General features: G+C 34.1%; 2 protein-coding genes and 1 non-coding gene across 3 annotated transcripts; 2 read left to right on the top strand and 1 right to left on the bottom strand.

Annotated features, from left to right (window-relative positions):
• Window positions 1-1,758: 1,758 nt before the first annotated feature.
• Window positions 1,759-1,853, bottom strand: TRNAY-GUA. The gene is made up of 2 exons: window positions 1,817-1,853; window positions 1,759-1,794 (listed from the first exon to the last, which is right to left on the bottom strand). It is a non-coding gene; the product is annotated as a tRNA-Tyr (tRNA).
• Window positions 1,854-1,944: 91 nt separating this feature from the next.
• Window positions 1,945-4,464, top strand: LOC120258312. Its single transcript, XM_039265676.1, has 4 exons — window positions 1,945-2,285; window positions 2,370-2,508; window positions 3,831-3,916; window positions 4,042-4,464. Exons 1-4 carry the CDS (start codon window positions 2,007-2,009, stop codon window positions 4,168-4,170), a joined length of 633 nt encoding a protein of 210 aa, XP_039121610.1. The 5' UTR covers window positions 1,945-2,006; the 3' UTR covers window positions 4,171-4,464.
• A 4,144-nt stretch (window positions 4,465-8,608) lies between these two features.
• Window positions 8,609-9,864, top strand: LOC120258310. Its single transcript, XM_039265673.1, has 3 exons — window positions 8,609-9,166; window positions 9,264-9,433; window positions 9,547-9,864. Exons 1-3 carry the CDS (start codon window positions 8,714-8,716, stop codon window positions 9,641-9,643), a joined length of 720 nt encoding a protein of 239 aa, XP_039121607.1. The 5' UTR covers window positions 8,609-8,713; the 3' UTR covers window positions 9,644-9,864.
• Window positions 9,865-12,789: the final 2,925 nt, after the last annotated feature.

Raw genomic sequence — 12,789 nt, 5'->3', positions numbered from 1 at the left:
ACATATTATTGAAAGAAATTAATATTTATTTTAATTTAATATATTATGTTTAATAAGTTAAAATTTATGAAACAATTTCATGCTAATTTTTTTAATTTTTTAAATTGCTACATATCTTTGGGAAAACCCTGTGAAAGATATATTATTGATTTTATTCGGAAAAAAGAAAATTATTTTTTGTTTTTGGGGATTTCTTTTTCAAAAGTATTTGTGGACAAGGTGGAAAGCATGTGTGAGAATTGAATTATAGAGAAAATTGTGGGCGAAGATGAAAGATACTAATATTTTTCTAACAATGTTTTTTGGAATATATATATATATATATATGTGCTAATTATTAAGGTGTGTTTGATGCTAAAACAAGACGTATATAATTACTGAAAAAAAATTATTATGTTTAATTATAAATAAGCTGCACACATTGTTTAGAAATAATAAAATTGATTTTATGGCCCAACTTTCTGGGTTTTTTTTGTCTTTTTACCATATGTCAAATAAATTTAATGATAAAATTAAATTAATTTTAAAACTTCAAACTGTTTGTACTTTGAAATCAAAATTTATCATTTGGACATCTTAAACTTTATATGACAAAAGATGAAAGTCAAGTACATTTTTCTTAAAAATTAATCAGTATAAAATTATTAGTTCTAAATTCTAATATCCAGGGATCAAATTTTATTTATGATTTCTTTTTAAAAATATGAATGAATGAGATACACCGGCGACATGGATTAATGTGGTTTTTCTTTGTACATTTTTCTTTGTACATTTTTTTTTTGTACTGTTATTTTTCTTTTAATAAATTTGTGGTTTATCCACATTTAATCAAAATAATAATAATAATAAATGAGATACACCAGCGACATGGATTAATGTGGTGTTAATCTCTCAACATATACATTGTTGTCCTTATCAATGAGTTGAGGTTTGAACCTTTTTTTTAACAGAATATAAACACTTTAAATAGTGGACTTATTATTAACAGATCAAGAGAATTTTTTAAAATATGAATTGGATATGTCATAGATAAAGATAAGTGTGGTGTTAATCCTTCAACACACATTTGTCCTCATCTATGAGATATGAGTTGATGTTCGAATCTACTTCTTTAATATGATACAAATACTTTTAAGTGTGGTATTAATAGGTCAAGAGTGTTTATATGTGACTTGTTCACACTTGTTTCAAAGAGAAAAAAATAAAATTCAATTAATTGATTGATTGATTTCATAATAACTATGTTTATTAATTTCAATCCTAAGAAACAATACTTGTTTATGGTATTTTAGTTGGAATATTTACCTTTGTTTACATAAACATGTTAATATATTATATATACATACACAAATATAATTAAGGGAATCACATGCTCTTCCATCCTCGTTCACCGAATTGGCCTTTTGTGATGATATTATTTCGATTGCTGTCATTGTCATCTCATTTTTCTAATGCATTCCCCTCCACTATCTTATTTTCAAGGTGTCTTTTGTTCTTATTTGTTATCATAATAATGCCTTGGCATAATTATGTATCACAACCTCACAACACAACACAACACAACACTTATTAGAGAATTCTTAATTTGCTTTTATAAAAAAATATCTCAATTTGCTACAAATATGTCAACTCAATTCTTTCAGATGAGATTAAAAAAGATTTTATTTATTGATTTTAAATTATCTTTTTGAGATCGGTGGGGTTTTTTTTAAAAAATGAAATTAGTTATGGAGAAGGATGGATCGTAATTAAAAAAAATCCGACCTGCCGGATTCGAACCAGCGACCTAAGGATTTATCTGTTAGATGTTGATCCACTACAGTCCTCCGCTCTACCAACTGAGCTAAGGTCGGATTGTGGTAACGACACAAAGAAAATATATTTAAAATTAATTATTCAAATTTTCTCAGATCCAAGTAGAAACTCTAAGTTGTTCGTTAAGGCCCAGTCACAAACCCAATCATAACTTTGAGATTGGGCCTGAAAGCCCGGGATTTCCCACTTCGATGGCCGGAGAACGAACTCGCGAGGGCGGCGACGATGGTGGCCTCGTCGTTAACAACAACGAGACGCTTCGATCCTTCCTACGCTCCGCCGCCGATGACCACGATCACCTCACGCCTGAACTCCGCCACCTCGCTTCGGATCTCTGTTCGCAGAGCTCCATCCCTTATCGATCTCTCCGCACTGTCTGGTTCGCTCTCCCCTCCGGTGACCGCCCGGCCCTTCGCCGCCTCTTTGCTGGCGCCGAATTTGTGTTTTCGAGTCCTAAGCCTAGGGAGAAGGTGAGGGAACCGTAACGATCGGATGTCATTCTCTTTTTGTTTTCGGTCGATTAGGGTTTGAGAGTTTTGATTGGTTTTTGGTAGAGCGAGGAGCTGAAGGAAAGGCTGCGAAAGTTGGAGGAGCTGGCGGAGACGAAGGCGTATGCGGACCTCGTGAAAGATATCGCTCCCAAGAAGGAGAATGTGGAGCCATTCTCTTCATACAAGGATCAGATTGGATTTGGTGAGTAATTGGCATCGAGTTATCTCTGATTTTATTCCTAGTTTGAAGATTAAAGATGCTAATTTTCGAAAACCAAAATTTGATTTGGATTACTGTGATTTCGCTATGGACTGCTTTCTTATTCCGGTCATCTTAATTGATGGCGATTGGTAGATTATGTGAAGATCGGAGCTGTCTTCATGGTTATCATATGATTCTAGGAAGCCATCTCTTTGCTTCAGTTTCTGTTATAGTTCTTCTTCTGGAGCATTATTCGAGAATTTAGGATAGATAGGCATGATATAATCGTACTTCTCTTAACCTTAAACCGGCATTTCTTCTCAACTAGAAGATATGTCATGTTTCTGGCACAGGTATTGACTTCTTTTTTAGGAAAATAGGATTTAGAATCAGAGTGAAGTAGTTTTGGACAACTCTGCTTATGGTCATTGGGCTGATCAAGTAGTTGTGCTGATGCTTCGGCAATTTCCTACTTCTTATATTGTCATCTAAAAATTGAAATAAAAAGAACAATAAAAGAATCTTATCTATATGTGTTTGCCAATTATAGGCTTCCGATTTCTTGGGTGCTTGGGTTGTGCTTCCTTTTTGTATGTTTTTTAGGAATTTGTTTTGTGTATGAGTTTATGATAAGGCAATAGCTTTTTGATTTTGATTCCAGGATGTTGGAAAATATTTGCCTTAAAAAATTGTTTGTTATGAGGATGAGGGAAGGTGTGGTTATCTAACATGAGCTAGTGGTTATGTATAAGTTGTTACACTCTTTGATGAAATGATTTCTCTGTTTCATAGACCGTGGTGTTGGAAGACTGGTATAATATTGCTTATTCACAATGGGGTGTAATTGGTAAGTTTTAGGAGTTAGGTTGCTAAATTACCCTTTCCAACACATTTAATTGTACTCACTATTAAGTATGGCAGGCAATGGATAGAACCATTTTATTCTTTTGATTTCTAGGAAGTAATTTATGATGCTCTTGGCCACTTATCTGAAGGCCCATTTACGCAAGCTTGACATTTACTTGTTATCTGCATGTTAATATTAGTATGTTATTGAGATACATTCTGTATATTGTTCTGGTGTAACTTCAGTAAAATGTAATGTTCTAAGATGGGAAGTAGGCATACAACTATAATAAAGATGAACACAAGAACACCATACCAACATCCATATGATTTATTAACATCCAACTATTAACTTCTTCCATTTTATGAGTTCAAATTCACATCCCTTATGCTAATTTTCTAGTCTTGAAGTAGAAGAAACAATTAAGTTCCTTTTTCTTGTGTGCGGCTGCTCAAACTTGAAATTTCCTCCATAGGTATGCATGTTGTGCTGATGATGTTTACAGGCTATTTAGTTGGATATGCTACTTTCAGAGCCCTATTCAATCACAGTGCTGTAATGGTAACTTCCAAGCAATCTGTCTCTCGTCAAATTCATATTTTCCAATATATTAATTTAACACTTTGGAATATAAAAGCTTTTTCTCAGATTTGGGTAAGTAGCTGGTTTACTTTTTTCTTTTTCAGAATGTTGCTGGGGGCATCTTAGGGTTGGTGAGTGGTATGCTTCTTGAAACGGTTCTTTTTATTATTAGGACTTCCAACCGAAGTATTGCATCTTCCAAGTCTACATCAAAGCTAAAGAAAAATCAATAATGTTGTCGTTTAGTGGGTATGCTACTTATTGCTGTGAATGATAAAGGCTCTTTTGGCATTTTATAGAGCATTTCTATATTGTCTTTTGTTTGTAATTTCTGCTTATCTGTGTTTGAGTCGAGACAAAACACAGATCATAGTGTACATTTTGTTAAACCATATCCAGAGAAATGCTCATGAATGTTAGCATTCAGCATTTTGATGTTTATATTTCCATTTGAAGTTCAGTTTATGCAGATGAATAGCTTAGTGGTGACATGCTAAAATTGATTATTAATTAAAATTGATTGTTAAGGAGTCAGGAGGGTTACAAAGAGTTTTGTTATTTTGCACACTGTTTCTCCGAATTAGTACACCTCACATGTTATTTCAAGATCTATGCAAGGCTTGAAACATGGTTGCAGCCATATGTAAACAGAAATACTTATTCTCATTGAGTCATTGGAAGTTGTTGCCTTTATTTAAGATGTGTATTATTGCCTAGAGCTGTTTGATTGGACTTGTTTGTTTTCTTTCTTTGTGTCGTACCAGAGGTTTATTAGGGATTGGCCATCATATTTGCCGTGACTTATGACAACGATGTCCACAAGGTTATGCTTTAAGAGGGCCAGGATAGGGTTGTAGGTATAATGAGCTCCTCTCATTCAACGTCATAGTGTTTAAAATATCCCTCCCCTTAAAAATCATCAGCAATGACATAATTGAGATATCAAATGATCTTGGTGCATCATGTAAGTATTGAAATGAAGGTCTCTGGCTCTGTGACTTGTCACTGTTCCTTTACAAAGTCATGTAGAGTTTTCCATGAATCAATGGGTTTGCATCACTAAGCTGTTACAGCTCCAAGTTGCATGATAGAACTGGTTTACCAACCTTTTCAATCATTAAAAGGTGCCTAATTGCTTTTCAAGGCATGGAATTAGGCTGCTTTACTTCTTGATGCATTCATTCATAAGGTAAGGTGGACCTTAATAACCACTTTAAGTCAGGCTCAGCCGCTCAAGTGCCAGAGTCTTTGTTTCTTTCCTTGATAACAGCATGTGGCTACTATTACGGAAATAAAGAGCAGGTTTTTGGCTATCCAGCAGATGATATTATTCCTTTTGTCTGATGGCTGAGAAGGTATGACTTGCTTTCTATGTATTAATTGAAAACTTTGCTGAAAATTAGAGTAATAAACTGATGATATTAGGCTTCCTAATTGACCTGTCGGAAGAATGGCTTTGATTTGTGTTCTTGTGCAGATTGATGGTAACCTGAGAGTGTATGGGTTCCCACTACAGCAGCTATGAGCCAAACTGTGCCCATGCATGCATCTGTCTGTACTGCATGAAAGCTCATACTTTGGGGACCATCTCGTCACGTGACACTCAGTTTGATTTCTCTGCTCATAAATTGACTATTTTGTTTTTACTCAGGAACATATTGCATATGCAGTGTATTACAATATAAATATTCAAGTAAAAGCGCACTTCTCTCAAGGCTTGAGAAGGTTCATGCATGGATGGAAGCGCATGTTTTAGTTTTTGAGACAACTAAAAAATAGCTGAAAAATATAGTTGTTGTTTTTGATTTTCTAAATATATTTAAAACTTGGGTTTTCCTCATTTATACACTGAAAATTCAGTTAATTACGTGTGTGTGTGTGTATGTTTTTTTTTTGAGATTAAATATTATATAATGCTCCATGAAATTTGTTTTTTTTTTTTTTTAACTATATCATTCTAATAAGTTTTTATTAGATTTTTGCGGTGTTAATTTTTGTTTAATTGTGATCGAGATAACAAGTTTTTTTTAAATAATATTTATACAAAAAATATTAATTTGAGGACTATTAAAAACATTTAGAATTTAGATGTATAGATACAATCATACAAAAATAGTATTTTTTTTTAAATCAAAAACTCGATTTGAATTTAAAAAGTAAATATTAACTTAATTGCGCTTGTTGAAACTTTTAATGATAAATTTATATTTTTTGAATTTTTAATATTTAATAATATATTTTAATGATATATATGGGACACTACATTACAAGATTATATATATATATATATAAGGACCAGTAATTTAAGAACATTCACTGAACAGTTATGATCATCGTAAACAGTATCAAAACATGTTCTATAGTGCCATACAATAATTATAAATAGTATTTATATAAACAAATATCATTGGATAATGATTAAATGTTGTAATTAGAGCGTCCATAGATGACAGTAGTTTACGAAGTATCTAAATTATCATTTCCCTATATATATATATATAATTTTATTGGAAGTCAATTAAAATGATTTTCATCAGGGCATACAGGAAAGCAAACCGCCAATACCACAAGGAGTTGCATGTGCTCATGGTATTATGCAACTTACTAACTGTGGACGCAATATTCAGCCAGCCCCGCATCCAGGTTTTGTGCATTATTGCCTATCATTAATTTCACATCTCAATTTGCACTAAAAACCATCTTTGAGACTATTACTGAACAGCATTGCCTGTGTCTGTAATAACAATCATAATCAAAACCAGAACTAATTAAGATCACCATTTTCATTAATAAGATTAATATCCAATCACACTTCTTGAAAAACAACAAAAAGAAAGAAAAATAAAAAAAGCAACACATCCTTTGCCATCAATCAAACTCATTAGCCTGAAGCATGAAAGTGAGAGTGAGTGAGAAGATGGGGTCACAAGCACGCACTCATTCTTTTTAATTGAACGAAGGAGGAGTTCTCTACCTGTCATCTAGCCATAGGATGATGAATAAATGAACAAAATAAACTCGTCTTTTATTGGATTAGAAAATCAAATGAGAGATACGAAACCAGGAGACTTTAAGCAGAGCTGGCCCAACTGGACCACAGTTTGGGACACTCAGGGTTGTGTGGAGCATTTGATGGCTTTTGTTTTGGTGTCTGGTTATTTGATTTGAGTGCTTGCCATTTACTCTAGCTCTACTCTTTCACCGTTGATTACAAATCACTAAAGCGATTGACTGAGTGAGAAGGAATTATATATCATTTCCGTTCATCAGCATCCACATCAACGTCAACATTGAACATTAACATTATTCAGCGTCTAGTGTGAAAGAGGCAGTCGCCGGCATAGAAGGAATCTTTAATAACTTATTCTTTATATTCATATTCAGAATAAATTCAGCTTTAAGTTATCGATTTTGTTGTTTATTTATTTATTTTTTTATTGTTGATATCACATAATATTTTTTGATAACTACATCAAAAGCAAAAGAGTAGTAGTTTTATTTTACTCTCAAATGAAAGGATAGAGGTTCATGTGACTTTTCTATTTTATAACAAAATTAAATTATGTATATATAATTATCAAATTTTAAGATATAATTATTTATGAGTGATTAAAAATAATTCTACTTTAATTGTAATATTTAATATAACTAAAATAGTTATCTGTTTTATATTACAAATACAACAGTTAATCAAATGCTTGTTAACTAATATTCTAGCTCTTTACATAAAAACAATTATATTGTTGTTCATGAAATGACGCATTAATGTTTGTTTTTACCTTAAATAAAAATGTTATATTTTATGAATAAAGATTAATCACAGTGGTAGAGGTTTGTATGGATTATGCGAAATGATTTTGAATTCAAATTTTTAAATATGTGAACAAAAAACACATGCGATAAGAGATTTATTTGATTCTAAAACTCTTAATAGTTTTAATCCATAAATAAATAAAAGATTAAAAAATTATTATATTTATATATAATATCAAACATACATTTGGTATTCCACTAGTCTTTTGTCTCATTATAAATTTTACTAAAATTTAAAAAATATTTGAATTAAAATTTTATAAATATTTAACTTATTTTTTTATTTTATAAATTTCTTTTTCCATCAACTTAATAAGATTAAATTTATTTTAAAAAACAATTAAAAGTATAATTAGATAATTACAGACAAATAAAACTTCTAGATCGAGTGATGACTAAAGATTCTTATAATCTTGAAGTCACTCCAAAGCAAGCAAGCGAAGAATAACAACTAATCAGGACAATATTTAATAATAAAAAGGTAACACCTTCAACAAAACACTCATCTGTAGCACATGCTAAGGGTCAAATACCCAATAATCTTAACACACGTGTCACTCCCTCCACCGTCTATCCAAACACCCTCGTAAACCTCACAATCCTCCACGTGTCGACCTTTTACGGGAAAAAGCAAACCCAAACCCGAAAGACGCTATCACGTGCTCCGTGCACACTTGGCCTCCATTTCAGAACACCATCATCTGATATTTCCTAATTTTTCTCGAATTCTAATAATATAAAATATAAAATTTTAAAATTTTAAAAATATATAATAAAAAAAAATATATATCATAATTTAATTAGATTAAAAATTTAATCAGTAATTAGCCGGCGCTATAAATAAAGGTCTTCAAGTGTTTTTAATGGTGGTTAAAGAGAAAAAGAGAGAAATCGAGCACCTCTCGGCTTCCCAAACCCTTCTCGATTTGACTTTTTCGATCTCTTTCTTCGATTCGATCGGCCATGAAAACATCTCTCTTGCTCCGGAGCGGCGGCGGCGGCGGCGTGCCGATCCACTTCTCGATCCGATCACTGAAAGGTATCAGATGGAACAGGACCTTCACCTTCTCTCCGCGATCGGCTTCACAGGGAGAGAAGAAAGGTAACAACATCCAGATCGATTCGGAACATCTCCGGAGAGCCAGATCTGACACCGATCTGGCCGGATCGGCTCGCGTTATCGCTCTTGCGTCGTTCCCCGGGACGGTAGTGGGGGAGGATGAGGAGGAGAGGTTGGAGATGGAATTCGGCGGCGGGTTTGGTTCCGGTAAGCAGACAAGAACCCGCGGCCGTGGTGGTGGCGGCGGTGGAGATCAGAGCCAGAACGAGATCGTTTCCGAATACTATAAATCGATGCTAAGCTCCGATCCTAACAACACCTTGCTTCTCAGGAATTACGGCCAGTTCTTGCACGAGGTACCAATGATTCTTCGGATTTTTTTTTTCTTTTGTTGTGAATTTTTCTCAACTTTTTTCTTAAATTTTAAATCTGAAAAAATTTGAATTTCATTAGGTAATAGGGGATTTTGGTGAGGCGGAGAAGTACTATTCGAGAGCAATAGTATTGAGTCCTCGGGATGGTGATTTGCTCTCGTTGTACGCTAAGCTTTTGTGGGATGAGGGAGAGAAGACGAAGGCCGGCCATTACTATGACCTTGCTGCCAAAGCCTCTCCTGATGATCGGTACTTTTTTTTTTTTCATAAATAATTAAAAAAATTAGTTTTTTAAAATTAATTTTTTTAATTTATAAATAAAAAAAAATATCATATAATGATGATGATGATGTTGGATGTAGTTTTGTGCTTGGGGCGCAAGCTTATTTCTTATGGAGCTTGGATGAGGATGAGGATGAAGTTGGCGTTGAGAACACTGCTGAGTTTCTACAGGGTTGAAGTCTCTCCGATCATGAGATGAGATCCTCCTTGGTTTCTTTTTCCCCCCGCTTTAATCGTGATGCACATAAGCTGCTGCTGCTGCTGCTTTTTGATATTTAACTATGTTTCATGTTTAATTTAGGTTGACCTACTACTCTAATTTTCACTAAATAAAAATATATAAATATATGTACAAATATTTAAATTAAAAATAAAAGATAAATAAAATAAATACATAATAAAAAAATACATAGCAGTGTGTGGTTCTTGCCGTGTAGATAGAGATGATGCTACTTTTACTTAATATGGAGATGATTAGTACATTTGATATTATTCAGAGGAATGACTAAAATGGAAAATGAAAAAAGGTTTATACTTATAAAAATATCTTAAAATCTCATAATATCTTAACAAATAACAAATTTACCACCATCATCATCAAGTCAACTACCTATAAAACAGGAATTTGTGTAACGTGGCAGCTCATGCACCGTCTCTCTTTTTTAAAACTCGTGAACCCCTACCATCTGGCACGTGTCGAACCAAAGAAGTAGCCGGTGCTTTTTCTTTTAAATTACACGTGTCTTCCATCCCATACAACTCCATAAATAACATGCAAGGCTCGTCATCAGTTAGCCACCTTCACCGGAGGTGATGAACGCCGAAATCCAGATCGCTTTCAGACATGAGTTGATGCAGCGGTATACTCGAACTGTTGATTCGCGCACGAATACCCGTCTGGCTCTTCAAAAGCCCTGCTGATTAAAGATAGCAGGGAATCGGAAAAAGAGTAAATTTTTATTACCCGAGAGAATAAGCTATTACAAAACTGAATTCTCTCGCAGTGAACTACATTAAATAGGGAAAAAAATCAAAGATATGAAATTAAGCTTTAAAAAGCGGAGATAATTCGAAAATATACCAAAAATTGGTAATTTTTCAAATATCGTGAAAAGAAATAAAAAGAGTGAAACAGAAATAAAAGTACTATAAAGCTGAACTATAAATCGAGATTTCTAGAAAAAGAAAATAGCGAAATCAATTATTACTAAAAATAGCGATGACTCACGAGTTTGCACAAAGAACCCGGTGACTGTGTTTGTTAGCCCGTTTCTCATCGGACTAGGCCCAAGTAACCCTAAAAACTCTACCCTGCCCTGGCGAATTACCAAAATACCCTTATTACTTTGTGTCCCACTTCCGCATGAACGCGCATGCCATCTCCTCAATACGCCCCGCATCATGAGTTCCGGCGAGCAAGCTTTGAAACCGATCTGGTAGGATCTTGTGGTGTATATCATGTGTCTTGTACGTTGAATCTCAGTGACTGTAGAGGAAGACGAGGAGTTAGGCTTGGAGAATCATACAATGAAAAATGAGATTTATCCTTTATCACATGAACCTTTTAATTGCAGACAACCAAGTTCATCTTTATCATACCAGACAAAATGAAAATTTAAACTTAAAATCAACGGAGTGGCAGTATACAAGATTATAGGCAAATATACAAGTCAATTCCTCTTATTTCAGAATCAGTTTATTTTATTTTATTTTATTTTTTATTTTTTATTTTCCTTTCCTATCACAACACGTGTTCTTTAACTACAATAAAAAAAATACAAAATAAAATAAAAAATAGCATATATGGGACACTTATTGTTAGTTCCTCCGGTGTGGTTTGTGGGTATTAAGTAACACTTAATCACTCATATAAGTCTCACACAAACCAATAAAGAAAAAGCAAACAAACAAACACAAGGAGACACACAACGTTGGTAACCCGGTTCGGCTCCACTCGCCTACGTCCCTGGGGCCAAGCCCGGAGATAAAACAATCCACTAAAAGAGGTAAAAATAGATGAGTACAAACACTTGTCACTCACACTCTCAACAATGAAGATCACTACCCTCTCAGATTGTTTGGTGCTCACACACTCTCCTCGAAAGAGTCACTCAAGAGTCACACCTTACAATCTACGAGCAAAGTAGAGCTTTATATAGGCGCCTCAACGTCCCCAAATATAAGCACATACCTCTTTTAGAATCTCCGCTGGCTACTAATTTAAAAACTCGCGAAATTAGTCATTGCAACTCCCTCGTTGTAACATGAATTGCAACATGGCCCTAACTCAGCGACTTGATCGAGTTCCGGTTACGTGCGATGACGACCTCAAGACCCATCAACCTCCCGGTCATGCTTAGTCCCGAGCCGATGCAGCCCAAATCTCCCGATCCCTTGACCGGGCAGAACTAGCTCTACCTCCTCGGTTCCTCATCACGCGAGTCCCCTCGCAAGGGCGCGACGTCCCTCATGCGTCTTCCATGAAACTTGCCAAATTCTCCTAAATTTGGTCTTCAAAGATTCTCCAAACTTGATCTTCAATTCACCCAAGTTTGTTCCTCAAATCTTGTCGTTAATAGACTTCGATGATTCTCATCGAGGATTCTTCAAATCATATCTCCTTCATGCCATGAATAGATCTTTCTTTAATTTAGCTCCATCATATTTAGTCTTCAATCAAATCACCTAAATATGGTGTTGATATGATCTTGTCTTCGAAATGTAATCGTTCGCTAAAAAAATAACTCCACCAAGATCTTTAAGATAGTTTTCACCATGATCTTCGAGATATTTTGGCTCCATGTTGAGACTTACTTAAAAATAGCTCCATCGAGATCTTCAAGATATTTCTTTGCACTCAGAGTCTCGCTTGCCATGTCACCATGCTTGCCACATCATCAATTATGCTTTTGTCACCCTTATTTGCCACGTCACTTGATCTAGGTGTCAAATCATGCCAATAAATAGTGCGGTTGCACTAACACTTATCACTACCATGCTTCTGAACATGAACACAAATATACATATATGATATCTGGCTTGAGTGTCTAACATGTAAAAACGTACATTCTTAAAAATATATGGGTCAACCTTTATTACAAGTATATATATATATATATATATATATATATAATATGCACACTGCGCACAAAAGTCGAAAATTTATTGGAAATTAATGTTCTCCCAGGATTACTGTTAAATTATTTAATTGAAGTTTTGAAGATTTTGTTTCCCTTGTAGTGACTTTATTCATTTTGAATGGAAGTTCGTTGTAGTCCCTTGTATGTATACCTCCGTATTTTTGGTATTTATTATTATTTTTT

Source organism: Dioscorea cayenensis, chromosome 4, assembly GCF_009730915.1.
Source record: "Dioscorea cayenensis subsp. rotundata cultivar TDr96_F1 chromosome 4, TDr96_F1_v2_PseudoChromosome.rev07_lg8_w22 25.fasta, whole genome shotgun sequence".
In the NCBI taxonomy this organism is placed as follows: Eukaryota; Viridiplantae; Streptophyta; class Magnoliopsida; order Dioscoreales; family Dioscoreaceae; genus Dioscorea; species Dioscorea cayenensis.
This window is presented reverse-complemented; position numbering and strand designations above follow the sequence as displayed.

Bases quoted from the DNA above. Each gene is read 5' to 3' on its own strand.
- LOC120258312 (XM_039265676.1), top strand. From the start codon at position 2,007: ATGGCCGGAGAACGAACTCGCGAGGGCGGCGACGATGGTGGCCTCGTC. The intron at 2,509-3,830 runs GTGAGTAATTGG...TTTCCTCCATAG, and splicing joins CAAGGATCAGATTGGATTTG to GTATGCATGTTGTGCTGATG. The intron at 3,917-4,041 runs GTAACTTCCAAG...TTTCTTTTTCAG, and splicing joins TCAATCACAGTGCTGTAATG to AATGTTGCTGGGGGCATCTT.
- LOC120258310 (XM_039265673.1), top strand. From the start codon at position 8,714: ATGAAAACATCTCTCTTGCTCCGGAGCGGCGGCGGCGGCGGCGTGCCG. The intron at 9,167-9,263 runs GTACCAATGATT...GAATTTCATTAG, and splicing joins ACGGCCAGTTCTTGCACGAG to GTAATAGGGGATTTTGGTGA. The intron at 9,434-9,546 runs GTACTTTTTTTT...TGTTGGATGTAG, and splicing joins AAAGCCTCTCCTGATGATCG to TTTTGTGCTTGGGGCGCAAG.